Source organism: Ammospiza caudacuta, chromosome Z, assembly GCF_027887145.1.
Source record: "Ammospiza caudacuta isolate bAmmCau1 chromosome Z, bAmmCau1.pri, whole genome shotgun sequence".
Taxonomy (NCBI): Eukaryota; Metazoa; Chordata; class Aves; order Passeriformes; family Passerellidae; genus Ammospiza; species Ammospiza caudacuta.
The window spans coordinates 43544440-43560962 of record NC_080632.1 but is presented as its reverse complement, the minus strand read 5'-3'; the positions used below and the strand labels follow the sequence as shown (position 1 = coordinate 43560962).

Below are 16523 nucleotides of genomic sequence, written 5' to 3'. Positions count from 1 at the left end.
CAGACCTTCCCAGGGTAGAGCATAATCTCCCTTCAGCCCTCCTGTGGGCTTTTCCTTGACATTTAAAAAAAAAAGTCTGTATCATACACTTCCTTATGCCACACAGGGAGCAGGTGCCCACAGCAGGAAGCCAAGAGATGGAAGATGGGCCTCTGCTCTTCACCTTTTCCATGATCCACAGGAGATGATTCTGGCTCCTCACTGTGGTACTAGAGGAAAACTCTCTCCCAGGGCCATGATGGAAGTGCCCCATGACACTTTTTCTCCCCCCCCGGACATTGTTAACCCAGCAGTATTCCTGCAGTAAGAAATAATGTCGCACAGCTCCAAGATGAAAATCAGCCACTGGACCTTACTCTTAGCCAAGAAACAACACGAGATAAACTTTTATTTACAGCATGCACCAGCTCTGCATTTCCAGAGCAACTTGGTCCTACAATCCACCTTTAAAAAATCTCGAATCTTGCTTCTTTAAACCTTGATGATGATGCTTAGCTCAGCCTGAGGAAACAGATGTAAACTAATGCCAGAAGTATTACTCATCTTCCACAACTGTTTTATAACAGTTGGACAAAAAATGTCAGAAGCAGAGCAACCATGAAAGTTTATCTTAATTCTAGGTGACTTGTTTTGGCTAAGCATTTCACATTCACAGCTCTAGCCTACACCTAGCATGAACCAGATGCCAGATGTAACTCCATATTCTCTGGAAGGAATGAAGGATAGGGAAAAAAAAAAAAAGGACAGACTGTATTTACTCAAATGAAAGACTCAAATATGTTCTGCATTTTTAACTAGTAAGCTAATGTTAGGGTCATTCCAGTAGTTTTTCCTGAACACTGAGGACCAGACCTTTTTCCTTTACAACAACGGTATAAATCACTGGAGTGTAGACACTGCCCATCACTAGAATGATCATCATTAGTATTGTTATAGCAGTTCCGCTTGCATGCACCTCCTGCTGTGCAGCACATAATGCTTTCAGGAAGTACACTGCTCCATCTGGCAATGAATGTATAACTGGGTGAATTAGGAATCCAGTCACTTGGAACTTTAAAGATCAAAGATATTGTTAGGGGTTATATATTATTATAGTCCTAGGAATGACGTCTGAATAGATCTTTCTGTTGAGGGTTATTTGTCACCAAATTAAGCTAGCAACTCTCCAGGCATACAGGACTGTAAAGCACGTCAGTCCATCTTCTGCAGATGAGCAGTGATGAGGCCAACCATGTACGAAGAAATCAGCAGGGAAGGTTGGAAACCCCAACAGAAAGAAGATGTAAACTGGACACAGCAACAAGGTGGATTACAGCTGTGGGACTGCACTGTATGGCTCATCCTTTTCCTGCAAGAATAAACCTAAGTAATCCCTAAATAATCCTCTGAAAAAAAAATCCTGACCTGCATTGTGGGAGATACTGTTTTGATTTGTTATGTAAATCAACCAAACATGCTCTTTAGCACTGAAATCAAAGCATAGCAAGTACAATCACATCACATGCTTTTCACAGCCTACAAAATTTGCTAGCACATCAGCATTTCTACATCATAAATGAAGCTTACAGAGCAGCATCACTTTCACACCAATTCTAGTATATACCATTGTCAAGCAGTTCAGAAGGACCTATCCAATGCCTGAACTCAACCTTGTGTATTGTTGTCAGCTAAAGGACACTGAATGATATGTAGTCTGCGGGCACATTTGATGTGCCAGAACTTATTCAGGCTTCTAGCACCACGGAAAAACAGGCAAGCTTTAGCTAAACCACATAGATTGTTCCATCCCACTTTTGTAGCCACTAGACTGCATCTAGACTGTCTTAAATGTTACAATCTAAGGGATTCAGCACAATTGTTTCTGAAAATGTATCACAAAAATAGCTTGCCTTTCTACTCTGCAATCGTGGTATAATCTATCCCAAATATACGGTAAAATCACAGGCATAACAGCACCATCATTGTCTCCAAAAAGGCTTTTGTTTAGAAGCATTATGATTTTCTGTTCACACAAAACTGTTTCCAGAAGGTCCACAGCATCCCAGAAAAATGTATTGGTGCATTCTCGAAGCTTGCATCCCCACTGGAATTTAATTTACAGCCTGCTTATATAGTTTGTCTCAAATATACTGTATATCCTGATGAAACCAGAGAGTTGCCAAGGTGGGACATAATCAGGAATAAAAACAGGTTTTGAAATAAATAATCACCTATTTCCAAGGTACAAATTATTAAAATAGGACAATGCTAAAATATGAGGAACAAATATAACACGAGTAAAGGGTCTGTTGTAAAGGGCTGATGCACTTAAGCAGAATGACAATCCATCTAGAATACAGATCCTGACAGAGGTCAGCCCAGACACCAGTGTATACGTGCACAAGGTCACATCTGAGCAAGTCTGAATTTTTTTGCTGGTGGAAGATGATGACTCAGTGAATCCTGAGACCTGTAAGCTAGTCTAGCTTCTACACAGTAAAAACATACCCAGCCCCAACCCCCTCCCCCCCCCCCAAAAAAATCTTAAAGATCATCACCCCTGGGCAGTAATTACTGGAGCGTGAAATGCTGCAGATGTACATGAGAATTGTTTATCCAAATGTTGCCCCCAACATACGCTAAAGGCAAACCCCAGCTATATGAGCTGGCTATGCTAGTTTCATGCTTTTTAGGAGCTTCCCTAAACCAGAAAGAACTGTAGTAACTACTGATTCCTAACACTAACTGGTGCAAAGCAGCTGGGAGGAGAAAAAAAGGAATTCTCAAATTAACTCCTCCCTGGTGCTCTGTATACCAACTGTCCCTGGAACAAAAACTTGTAATGGACATCTCAGATCAATAAACCTGCCACTCTGCTGACACAATTGTTCAGTATTTTCATTTCACCTCATTTTTAGTTTAGGTTTGCATCCTTCAAACACATGTTCACATAACCCTCACCATATATTTACATAAGGCTCATGCTTGTTGGGGACAGATGAATAAGACAAATCTAACACAACAAAATGAGATGACTGACCTGGACAGGTGAAGCCAAACAATGCTAGAAATGACCACAAATGCAGAAGTCTTAAATACACAAAAGTATTATAAAAATGGCTCCTAACTGCTTTAGTCTGCTCACTTCGCATCTTAGCTATGTTACTCACCCATGTGGCTCCAATGAATAATAATCTAAAGATTATTACTTTTAATTCCTCCTAGTTCTGCAGAGGCAACTATACTGAAGAGACAAGGAGCATATTCATCACCCCATTCATTTTAACACCATTCTACTCTACTGTGACTACCAGTGACAATCTCTGTGTAATACCACAGATGTTATGCCAAACACCAATGTCACACAAGCATAAACTTTGGCATGTCCAACCATCTTTCTTTTTACAGGCACAATAGGGCAAGAAGCCCTCTCAGAACACCTCAGTTGGGTTCTCAAAGGTGGCAGTAGTCTTGCTTACACACAGTTACTAGACATCCATCACAAAACAGCAGTTCACTGTGGAGAGATGCTACTGTTGAGAGTTCTGACTATACTCAGTTACATCTGCATTTGCCTGATGTAGTTACTGGAAGTAACAGCAAAGAATAGCAGGACTAGTCACAGTCCCTGAAGAGGCAGCTTAAACCCACAGCTCCCTCTGTTTCAGCTGATACTTTCCACAACTTCAAACCTTGCCTAATCTTATTGCATCATTTTAAGCCAGTGACAATACGCAGGCACAAACATTTGCCACAAGTTGGGAAGCAGGATACTTATCAGGTATGCAGAGCTGAAATTTTTGAGACTCCAGCATAATCTTTACAGACATTATTAACTCAGGTACAACTTACACAGAGAATGTTAACTTCGTGTGTGCCCTAAAAACTTGGAGTAGGATACAGCCCATTACTACATTTTTCCAGAAAAGAAGGGGGAAAAAAAGGGCATTGTTCAATGGAATTGCAGAATAAGGATCTCAACTGCAGATTTATCTCCCAGTAACCTGCAGCACGCATCAATCAAATCCTTGTGTGAGGACGTGTTGCAAATCTTGGTTAATGGGTATCACAACCAAAAGCTTTTGCAGGATCAAACTGAGCTTCAATCAATCTGATTAGCAGCAAGATATCCTAGAATTCTGCCTTCCACTCATGCAAGAGGTTACAGACATAGGCACTGTATTATAGCCTATACCATTACAACACTAATTAGTCAACAATTGTTCTGATTTGTCTGGATTCACTAAGAATGCAAAACATTGGGTTGTAACTCATCTGTTAAAGTATTACTAATCCCTTCATTATACAAACATTGTTCAAATGGCTTTTTTTCACTACCAGGATACCTTAGGTGCAATGTAAATGTAATGTAAATTACATCTGTTAAATCTCTTATTTAAAAAAAAAACAGATTACAGTAAGACCATACAGTAATAGTACTACATAAAATGTCTTCCTTCTATTCAGTAACATTATTTTATAATGATAATCCACACATGAAGACAGAGTATTAGCAGAGGAGTTAAAACTTTCATGATGAAACTGCAGGTACCATGTTACCAAGAAACCACAGCTTAAAGTCAATTAGAATACACAGAAATAGTTATACTCCTGATTCTCAGAGCTTCCATATATACATCCACTTTTCATCCATCTTTAAAGTTACTGAGTTCACCTTGTAGTCAAACTAATTGTGTTATTTCCTCGTCCTACAGACAGTTCCCCCAAGCTAAGTAAGCTTGGCTCAGCTGCACCATAAGCTCCTTTTTCTGTAAAATAAGACTTCCTTTCAGAGTCCAATCTCTGTTACTGGTCAGGATCTTAAAACTATCATATCCAGTAGAAAACATTTTCAGCAACTCTCATAGTTTTCTATCATTTCAGCCACATCTAAGAAAGAATAGCTCAGAAAAATTAGATGCCACATTGCATGTATTAGTTAAGTGCAAGACATGTTGAGTACTTATTAATATTTTAAAATACGCAGCTTAGAAATCTCTCTTTTTTACATATACGACCATCTTGCCAGTCACTTAAGGCTGTAATCTAGTCATCATCAACATGGACTTCCCCATATCTCTGTTGAATATTAACTCTCCAGTTTCCTAACTTGTTCAAATCTATTCCCACATTTAAAGGACAGAACAGCCTATTATTCCAACCGTACCATTACACATTTAGGTTTTCAGCAGATACAGTAGACAACTTGAGGAAAAGTAAATTATCTGTATGATGTTTCACCCACAAAACAGAGTATCAGCACAAAATTTCAGAGAGGTGGCAACTATACTTAACTTCCCCCACACTCCAGGCAAATCAATATAAGAAAATACACAAACATTGATTTCAAATTTCAAGTATTGAGCTGTGAACATTTTAAGCATGTTCTTCCTTTGTCATGTATGTCAAATGTGCATTACAAATTACATTAAATTCTCAATTATTACTTTTCCTAACAGACACAACCAAAGACTCACAAGCCTTTAATAGTAAGAACAAACATGTAATAATAATGCAAGGTGACTTTGAGAACTTTACTGGTCAGGATCTTACAACTATCATATCCAGTAGAAAACATTTTCAGCAACTGTCATATATGTGGCTTACTTTAAAACCATAGTTAGAAGCTTTTCATATGTACACCACTAATAAAACACACAGCTTCATCATCTCCCAAAAGGTTTTTGTTGTTTGGGTTTTGATATTAGAATATACTAATTTTAAAACACTGCAAAGCCCTTAAAGCATAAGATTAATATGAAAATATTTCCAAAAATCTGTTCCAAACATTATGAAAAACCTCACTAGAACCCACCACTGCACTGAGTTAAGCTATTTCAGAGCTTAATGTGACAGAACCTGAACATTCCTTTAGCCTTTTAAAAATACAAAACTCAGTAGAAACACAGGCATTTGTTTTCCTCCATTGTCCAAAATATTTGGAATGGAGAGCCATTTTCCTTGAGTAAAACTAGATATGAATCCGTAACAGCATAATCACAGTATGGTTACCCTGAAGTTCAACCTGATGAGAAACATCAGGTTGAGAAACTAACCTCAGTTTCTAGTAATCAGTGACAGATTAGGAAAACCATAACTAAACTCTTTACTAAGAGAAAAATAATCACACCATTGAGTCCAGGATTGAACACAAAGTCACACATGAAGAACATTATAACCTTACCAGATAAATACTTTACTTCCATTTAGACTCTGCTATAGTCAAGAACAGTTTGCTCATACCTTTATCCTCAGTTTGAGTCTGAAGATGCAGATTATGCCAGTATTTCCCGACTGGGAGTGTATGGGGAGCATACCTTGCACAAAGACTTCCAGAGGCATGTCACATGGGTGTGGATCACTAGATTACATTGCACTTCAAAGTGCAATGCACTTCAAAGACACTGCTTTAGTGAGGATCTTATTTTTTAAGTACTAAATGTATGTGTGTTAGAGGGAAAAAGGCTATAACATCTAAGCCAGGCCCGAAGACTTCGTAAGATAGAAATCAGTACAAAGTATTTCATGAGGGCTATGATGGCTTAAACAATTTATGTGGACTAGCATATCTGAATCACAGAACAGGTAACGCACTCATAAAAACCCAGCATGTCATTTATTTACTCAACAGGTCACAGGAAGTCTGGCAAGCTACTCAACTGAATTTGGTTTTTTCCCTTATACACAGCAATTATATTTGCCATTCTTATTTCAAAAGTCAAATTCACACAGGCCTAGTTTTTCTATCTTACTGCCACAACTCAATGAATCCACTTTTTAAGCTAATTCAATGGTACAAGCACAGTTCACTGAAGTACTTGTAAACCAAGACAAGTGCTCTAAAATTGTTACCTCAAGTTCTTGCACCCGGCTTCAGCCATGTCATGCCCACATTAGTCTGCTTACCTCAAACCACAGGAGTTCTAGGGCTTGAACAAGTTCCTCCACTGTTTCCCAATGTACACTATGACAAACATGCTTGACAAGTCAGACACAGACCCACCCTTTTCCAGGAACACAGAGAGCTTTGCTATGGGTACAGCAACTCCTACCTTGAATTTCATTCTCAGTAAGTCACAGTGAACCTACACTTCCTGAAGTATCTGCTCTAGAAACAACCTTAGGAGGCCAGTAGCTGGGTGCTCTTCGGTCATGCAAGCTTCTGATCTATCATTAATATCAATGACTCACAAACATGAAATTTAGTTCTCACCCTTAGAAATTCCAGCTATACAGAGGTATGGAATGCAAAATGTCTTTCTTGTGCCCTAGAAAGTTCTATTTTTCTCTGAAACACAACAAAAACCCAAAAAGCAATAAAAACAACACATTCCTGAAACATTCAAATTATTAGTTAATAGATCCAAAGCTGGTAAATACACTTAAGAACCATTATCAATTTTATAAATGCTTTTCCTCTTTCTGTGCTTCATTCCCCCATATAACTGATGGTTTCAGGTAAGTAAAATTAAAATGGTATTATTTAACCCATTAAACAGTTGTACCATGCAAACATCTTTTAAACACTCACTGAAGATAAAAATTTAACACATGTAGCTCCCCCAAGGCCAGCAGCAAGCAGCTGGCAAGTAAAAATTCTTCCTGAACTTGCAAATTTTGTGTTAGATTAAGCCACCATTAACTGTTGCTAAAATACAATTCTATTTCGTAAATCCAGTAGGTTACAAACTGACAGCCTACCTAGCTCTAACCTGCAATGCCAGAAATTCACCAATTAAGTCCAAAAGGTTTCATTATGCACAGAAAGCTTTTTTTCAGGAGTCAGCTTTTTAACACAGCAAAAGGAGAATGCTCTGCAGAAAAGCAAAACATTTTAAGACTGTTTAATATTTAGGACCTGTTGTTTAATATTTTTGTCCCCGATTTTCTGACAAAAAGTCACACCAGAAACTTTGTTTTATATTTTTATTGTATGCCAAAGTTCATTAAAGATGAGTGTTTGCTTGTAGAAGTTACTCAAAAAATGTGTCTAGGCAGAAATTTGTTAGCAATCTGACTTATTTCAAAGCATAGTTTTGTTCAATCGGGCCACAAAAATAACAGTGTACAAGCAGTAACTAAGGAGCTGTAGATTCAAGGAGTTTCCAAATATCACTGATCTTGAGATCTCATCAGGAAATAAATCAAGGCAGTCACAATATAAAATAGCAGCTCCATATAGCTTTTTCAAGTTTTAATTTTATTCAGGAGGTGACAGTTCAGTAGTTCAGTTTGCCTCATTCTTCGAAGCTTCATCGAAGTTTTCAACAAGATCTAGAAAAAGATTGTTGAAATTAAAAGTTTGACCCATTTCCCCTCTGACGAACATTTTGGGTTTGAATTTTTTTCCAAAGTCCTACTTCATATCAAGTTTTTACCATAAAATCTTTCAGCTTGTAAAATACAGAGCAAATATTGCTCAACCAAAGAAATTTTGGACAGTCCATTAAAAAGCACAATTCTAAAAGCATTTAACTTCACGATAATGACTGGGCAGTGATTCTGACAAGGTAGTTTCTCGTGAAATATTAAATAATGATCTTGGTCGCAGCTATCACTTCAACACAGGACCAAAATGCTAGCTTAAACTGCCAAGTCTCTCACAGTATCTGAAATTAATGAAATAATCTGCCCACAGAAGTCACTAGACATCATTCTTACTATCCCTGGTCTGATCTTATGCTATGTGTAAGATCTCTCAGCAAAATTCACTTCCTTCTCCACCACTGCATGTTTGGTCTCACCTGGAACTTCGTCGTCATCATCTTCACCAGTGGCAAGTGGTGCTTTTCCGTCCACAGCTGCAAGAGCAAGTAGTTCAAAAGCTTCATTCAAGCTCATCGTAGGCATTTTGAGTTATTGATTAGCTTTGTGCTTTTTGAAAACATTATCAAAGATTCTGGGCCAAGCTGCAATGCTTTATCCAGTTCTGTAAATAAAACTCTTTATCTAATGTCAGAAGCTTATATTCCCTTTTTTACTGATAATGCTCAAACAGCCCTGTAGTAAAATTAGAAGATGCATGCTAAACAGCATACCAGTCACCATCTTGTACAAAGATATTGAGTACTCTGCACAACAATAACTCCCAAATACAAGTGGAGATTGATTTTACAAGTTTTTCCTAAAAGTAGGTTAGTTTATGGACTACCACATGGCTCTTAAATTTACATATTTTACATCATGAAGTTTTAAGGATCTTATTACCCCACACATCCAAAGAAATCTGAGGTGTAATTGTGAAGTTGCAGGCAGACACAAGTAGAAGTACTTAAAAGGTACTACTGTTCTCTGGCAAAGTCAAAGGAATATGGAATTGGATGCACAGTTTTACACTCCTTAGGTGGTTTAGGCGACCTAGTGTTCTAGTCCACATGTTTGCTGACTCAGTAATTTCTTTAACCATTCCTATTGCATTTGACAGAGGTAATGAGATTTAACCATCTCCATTGTAGCAGACCAGTGAGCATCTGCTGAACCGGGCAGAAGTATAATGCTACAAAGGATAATGCTATCTCAAGTGTCTGAGTATAGAGAATAAGAATACTCTACAACTATTCTTAGCTGTACTGTCACATTGTCTCTTACTCTCTACTACCTTAGCATTATTCCAATTAATCCTTCTCAGTTTTTAAGAAAAGTGTGAGGAAAAACATGGTACTAGATGCCTACATTAATTTCTAGAGAACCAGAACTGATAAATAAACTTTGTTTTGAAAGGACTTGGGACAAGGACATCACTGTTCTTCATTTGTTTTTTTTAAGAAGCAGAAAGTTGTTAAATCTTAAATGCATCTTAACATTAAAAACAACATTTGAAGAGCAAACCATGTTATTTTGTCCTAAATTACCTGGCATTCTCTCTCATCCCCAAGACCAGTCCAAGTTTACCTTAGCATCTGCTATCATCACAGATGCTTCATTCATTGATATTAAGCTTCCAAACCTAGCTGACAATGCCAAATAGAAAGTTTTGTGCAACTAGTTCTGGCATCCACTCTTAGTGGAAAGAAACAGCCATTTATTAGAACATAAAAACTAATCACTTCAAACAAGCTTCCCTCCTTCTAAAACTCCACAGTTTAGCTTAGTATATAGCCTCTTATAACTGGCTTCTCATTGTTACCAGAAAACAGAACTCCAGCAATCATTCTAAATCCTTCCAAGTACTCTTTTCTTTCAAGCTCTATTACTATCACACAGGTGACATTAGAAGAAAGGATCTGAGGATCATGATAAAGAACACTTTACTCCATATCTTGAGGACTACTTCTAGTAAAATTTTTTTCATTGGTAAGTTGCCAGGAGGGCACCATCAATTTTAGGAATGTAAAGAGAGGCTGCTTTGGCAACAAAGCAGAGGAAGAATAATAAATTAATCAAATTAGAACTGCCAAAGATCGGACACAATGATTTTATCTCATTTTTTCTATGTTCAGGCTGTTCCATATATTTGAAGGAATGAGCTTAAGATATTTCAGGAAGTAGAAGACTGCACACACAGGACACAAGCAATGTTCCCAGTGTCAACAAGTCTTTCACTCCTGATTTTCATCCTGTAGCAGCAGCACCTTTATCAAACACTACATATTTAAGTCCTTACTATACTTTTCCCAGTTTTAGAAAGAACAAATGCTCATACTTTTTTACTATTTTAAGTATGAAATAGAAGTTGGTGTATCTAGCTTAATACACCCTGTTCTCTAGACTGTTTTACACATACTGAAATTATAATGTACTTGCTTATAAATACCATGTAATTTCTTCCTAGTTATCAAAAAGCCCATGGAGCAATACTTGCACCACACCTGGGAGGGAGAAAAGCAATCACGAGATTATCTGTTATGTCTCTCTCCCCATTACTTACATTTCCATTCCAAGTGTCAAGAAATATGCTCAAACTTATCCTTCTTTAAAACCTAACACTTACAGAGTAATTAATTCACCCAGCTATAATGAACAAGATATGTCAAAATATGACAGCCACACCAAGAAGGAAAGTACCAGAAAATCAAGTCTGGCTACAATTTTCCAGTGCTAACCCAGCTACAAGACACACTAACAGGTGACTTCGCTTGACTGAGTTATGCTTACCATTGGGTTTGAGCTATAAATAAAATTGATTTTAAAGTGTTTGGTTTCTTTGTAAGGATTTTATAACATGCTTGCCAACAACAAGAGTGCAGGGAATGTCACTGCTGCTACAGAAACAAGCTTCATGTCAGCTGCCAGCATGAAACACATTCAAGTTTCAACCTACATTGCTTGGGTAGGGCTTCTGCCAATCTCCTGAGGCTGGTCAGACTGTCAGCTCCGAGCTGGTTTAGGATGCTAGGCAGCATTTCTGTCAGCTGCTTTGTCTCAGCATGGCCGGTGATAGTGAAAGTGTTAGCAGCCAGAGATGCCTGAACTTTTGGGTTATTGAAGTGAATGACTGTTCCTTGATTGGTAAACATGTTTACCTGCAAGAAAAAAAAAATCCGGTATTTGAAGCAGTTGAACGGGATTTTTCAATTTAACAGGAAATAAAGATTCTTAAAGTTCCAGGAAGACCTATTGATCATCTACAGACAAGTTTAGGAGCTATGTTACTTACCAGAAAATTGATTTTAATGCATATTCTATTTAATACATTTTCTATTTTCTATAATACTATTTCTATTTTCTATTTAAATATATTTTTTTTTTTCCTTTGAAGCAATTACCTCTTCAATTCCAGAAATATTGTTGACTCCCAGTTTCTTCAATGAAAACTGAAGCTTTTTATCATCTGCTGTAGCTGTTCTGTGAACAACCTTCTTCTTTCTGCGGGCAGTACCCTTTGCAAAAAAAAAAACATTACAAGATTAAGCTTAAGTAGTTCTCACAAACTCTAATCCTAAAGGCTGCATAACTACTTCACAATCTCTACAAATCACCTTAACATACTGCACCTGTGTTTCACTGCATGTAACCCTGCTGCCCAACTGCACTGTAGCAGTTTTCCTCTTTGCAGTTAGGCAAGATTTGCACATGTAGGAGAAGCATAAAGTTTTAGGAAGCAATGCCATGACAGAGTATTTATTCCACAAATGTCATAGTTTTACTGCAACATCTTAGAAAAGGGGAGTTGCAAATTTAACCTTCTTAACCCAAGTCATCACAAGACATAAAACTGAAGAATGAACAGTTTCAAGCAATTTCCAAAAGTTATTAGTTTTTTCTTAGATTATAGCCAAATTTTGGAAAAAATCAGAGGTCGTAAGGCTATGAACACATCATTAACAAATGAATAAGAGAAAAGCCAAAAATACTCCATTTTTATTCTAAATAGCCATCTTTCATCTGATGGATTCACATATTTGAAGAATGCCTACTTTTCCAAATTATATTATAAATACATTTTAAATAATACTTCTGGTGTTCTAGACCAACCCTGTTTAGAAACCAAACAAGTAAAGGTTAAGTTGTCCTACAGATCCAAAGCTCCAGATTTCTCCAGGGAAGTAAAAGTTCCACATTAGAATACATCTATTTATATAAAAAAGCAGAAAATGTCATTCTCCAATTGCTTGCACAAGGGTTCAGAAAAATCTGACATAAAATGTCGGTAAAAAAAGTGAAACTAAGCTTGTTTTTGACATAATGTAACTGTAACTACTAATCTAAGCCCTCCCACTCTGGCTGCTCATCTGCCTCGTGCTAATAAGAAGAGAATGTGTTGCTGCCTAGCTGTGTAAATAGCTGCAATTCCTTTTCAGTTTACTGTCAGAAATTGAAAAGTTGGCTGGACAGTAACAAATCTAACATAATTCTGTTACCAACAATGAGGAACATTAGTGACAAATTCATATGAAACCAACACTTGGAAGATGACCACTCAAACCTTTAAGTTTTTGTCTAGAAAACTTGATATTCACACCCTGCTACTGTTGGGTTAGCACACACAGTGGTTTGGAAACTGCTAAAAGTAACAGAATTGCTTTATTTTAGTGGCTTGTCTACCCAAGAATTGAGCTAAATAAGGCATATGCTAAGTCCCCCTGGACAACAAAATTCTCGGTAAATTTCAGAACATGACATCTTGAATCAAGGAATATGGATGAATATGTACCTCCTTCACACCCATCTCAACTTACATGGCAACAATGCAATAAAGATATCAGGAATAATTTACCATTATAAAAAATAATAATATGGCAGGTTCAGGCATTCCAACTATTTCACAGTCTAATTTTAGAATTAAATTACCATTCTAAGCTTTGCCTAATGTCTATAAAAGCCCTATATTGATCAGCAAGCTGCAAGAACTGCAATCTGAATGCATGCTCTCACATGACAGACATTAAAAGCCTCTATAGTCAATAAACACACACTGGTTAACATGCATACAATCAGCAAAATAATACAGGAGTTCTCTAATTAACCATTAACATACACCAAGAATATGCAAAAATTACCAAGGTGGTTAATTACTACATAAACCCTGCTTTAGGCTGCCTAAATCTCCAGCAATTGGCAAAAAGAAAAGGGAAAAAAGCCCCAAACACTGGAATGAAAGCTCCTGGAAATTCTGTCAGCGAGAGTTCTGTTGAATAATTTGTAATCTAGAACATTGTGCATACTCTCTCAGGTATGAAAGATTCCTGAAAAGTTCCTGAATTCGGACTGACACTGAAATTAAAATGTTTACTGTCATATTAAACATACTTTTCTCACATTATAAGTAAACACACAACACAAATACCTCTATTCAAATACAACAAAACAAAGTTTTTCTTATTATATTCGTCTGCAATTTAAAAAGTATGACAATATATAGAATTTTTAAATTTGTGCAGAAAGGCAAAAAACTGCCTTGAGCAACATAAGTATCTCTGACAAATCAGTAACATAAGACCTCTAAGACCTGTTATGAAAACTATACCAAACCTCACTTGCTGTAAGGTATACTCACTTTAAATCCCACACGTTTTCTAAAACAGCCCACAAAATTAGCACGGGATGGCTGCAAGAGGACTACAATGACCATCTACTTCCAAACTTTCTGCCATGGGCAGGGACAATTCTAACTGGACGAAGGTACTCAAGAGTCCCATCCAACCTAGCCCTTAACACCCCCAGGGATGTGGCACCCACAGCCTCTCTGGGAAACTTGTTCCAGTGCCTGACCGGCCTCATAGTAAAGAATTTTTTCCTAATATCCAGTCTAAACCTATTTTCAAGCTAAACCCATGCCCCCTTGACATGCTACTACATGCTCTTGTAAACAGTCTTGATGCATCTTTCCTGTAGGCTCCCTTCAGGTACTAGGAGGCCACAATTAGGCCCCAATGCCTCCCCTTTTGCAGGCTGACCAGTCCCAATTCTCTCAGACTGTTCTAACATGAGAGGAGCTCCAGCCCTCTGATCAATCTGCTGTCCCTTCTCTGGACTACTCCAACATCTCCCTGTCCTTGCTGTGCTGGGAGCCCAGGGCTGATGCAGCCCTGCAGGTGGGGTCTCAGCAGAGCAGAGCAGAGGGGCAGAATCCCCTCCCTGCCCTGCTGCCCACCCTGCTCTGGATGCAGCCCAGGACACGTGTGGCTCTCTGGGCTGGCAGTGCCCATGGCTGGGGCATGTCCAGCCTCTCAGCCACCAGCACCCCCAATTCCTTCTGGGCAGGGCTGCTGGGATCTGTTCATGCCCAGCCTGTGCTGGTACCAGGGCTGCTCTGACCCACAGGCAGTACCCTGCACTTGACCTTGCTGATTACTAGATTCACATTCACCTTAATAAAGAATATTAAATCTACTGTAAAAAAACATACACAGAGAGAAACGCCTGGAGATTCACCTACTGCATATTGCACCTACAAAAGTGACTTCAGAGGGCCCTGGCGGAGCACAGATTCCCTTGAGGACAGTCCAGCCAAGCTGAAAGCACTCAGGGCTGCTCCACATACCCGTTTCCGGGACCCCTTGTGTCAGGCCCGACATACGGGCTGGGACACGCAATCCCGAAGGCAGCGCAGGGAGGCGGCTCCTACCTTGCCACCGATGCGCACTTGGGCCTGAAGCTTGGCCAGCTTCTCCTGGTTCATGATGGTCTCCTTCATCTGCGGGAACAACAAGAGTGGGTGTGGGAACACCGGTGGGGGCACGTGGGCGCAGGGGGCTCTGCAGCCGCCCCTCACACACACCCACACGCGGCACGGGGGCAGCCCCGCCCCGCCCTGCCAGCGGGCCGCAGCGCTCTCCGATCGCGGCCAGAGCCGCCGAGCCTCCCCGCCGGGCCCGGCCCGTAACCGCCGTCCCTTTCTCCAACCACCACCGCCCCCACCGCCCCCGGCCGAGTCACGCTCCCCTCCTCGCCGCCCCCCGCCTCCCCCGCGGTACCTCGGCGAGCGGAGGGGCGCGGAGCGCGGCTGGAGGCGGCGGGCAGGACGCGGGGCCGGAATCCGCACGCGGGCACGGCGAGATGGCGGCCGGAAGGAAGGACCTGCGCGCCGGGCCGCGCGTGCGCCGCGCCGGGCCCGGCAGGGGGCGCCCCTCGGGGCGGGCCGTGGAATCCCGGGAGCTGTTGGCTTGGGAAAGACCTGCGGTGTGGTTGGCGCGCGCTGCCACGGCCAGTCTTCCCTTAGACAACTTCAGGAATAGTGACTCTAGCATCTCCCTGCGGAGCCCGCTGCAATATGTTGTCAGCCTTTCTGTGAAGAAATTCCTCTTGATGTAGACTCTCCTCTTGCTGCACCTCCTTTCAGGTCGTTGTAGAGAGTGATAAAGTCACCCCTCAAGTCTCCTCCAGGCTAACATCCCCAGCTCCCTCAGCTGTTCCCCATAAGACTTGTGCTCCAGACCCTTCACCAGCACTGTTGGCCACCTCTGGTCTTCTGCCAGCACCTCAATGTCCTCCTCCTATTGAAGGGCCAAGGACTGGACACAGCACTGGACACGTGGCCTCACCAGTACAAGGGGACAATCCCTGTCCTTGTCCTGCTGGCCACACCATTGCTGATCCAGACCAGGATGCCATTGGCCTTCTTGGCCACCTGGACACATGCTGGCTCATGTTTGGATCAGCACCCGCAGGTCCTTTTCCTGTGGGCAGCTTTCCAGCCACTCTGCCCCAGCTTTGGAGCTGCCTGGGGTTGTGGTGGCAAGGGCAAGACCCAGCGCTCACCATGCCTGCCCTGCCCTCTTACCCAGCCTGCTACCTGCAGCCTTGCCAGGGAAGTTCCCCGCCACAGGCTTGACATCCATGGTCTGGCATCACAGAGTAACAGAACCATTTGGATTGGAAGGAACCTCTGGAGATCATCCAGTGTAATGCCCCTGATAAGTCAGGAACACCCATAGCAGATGACACAGGAACATATCCTGGTGGGTTTTGAACAGTTCCAGAGAGAGACACTCCACATATTCCCTGGGCAGCCTGTTCCACTGCTTAGCCACCCTCAACATATAGGAGTTATCTCTCATGTTGGGGAGGAATTTCTTGTGTTTTAACTTATGGCCATTGCTCCTCATCCTGTCACTGTGCACAACTGAAAAGAGTCTGGCACCATCCTCTTGACACCTGCCTTT

General features: G+C 40.5%; 1 protein-coding gene across 1 annotated transcript; it reads right to left on the bottom strand.

The window, feature by feature from the left end:
- Window positions 1–7909: 7909 nt before the first annotated feature.
- BTF3 (basic transcription factor 3) lies at window positions 7910–15438 on the bottom strand. The gene is made up of 6 exons (XM_058823789.1): window positions 15336–15438; window positions 14987–15055; window positions 11685–11798; window positions 11240–11441; window positions 8724–8780; window positions 7910–8253 (listed from the first exon to the last, which is right to left on the bottom strand). The coding sequence occupies exons 2-6, from the start codon at window positions 15053–15055 to the stop codon at window positions 8207–8209; spliced, it is 489 nt and encodes a 162-aa protein (XP_058679772.1). The 5' UTR covers window positions 15336–15438; the 3' UTR covers window positions 7910–8206.
- Window positions 15439–16523: the final 1085 nt, after the last annotated feature.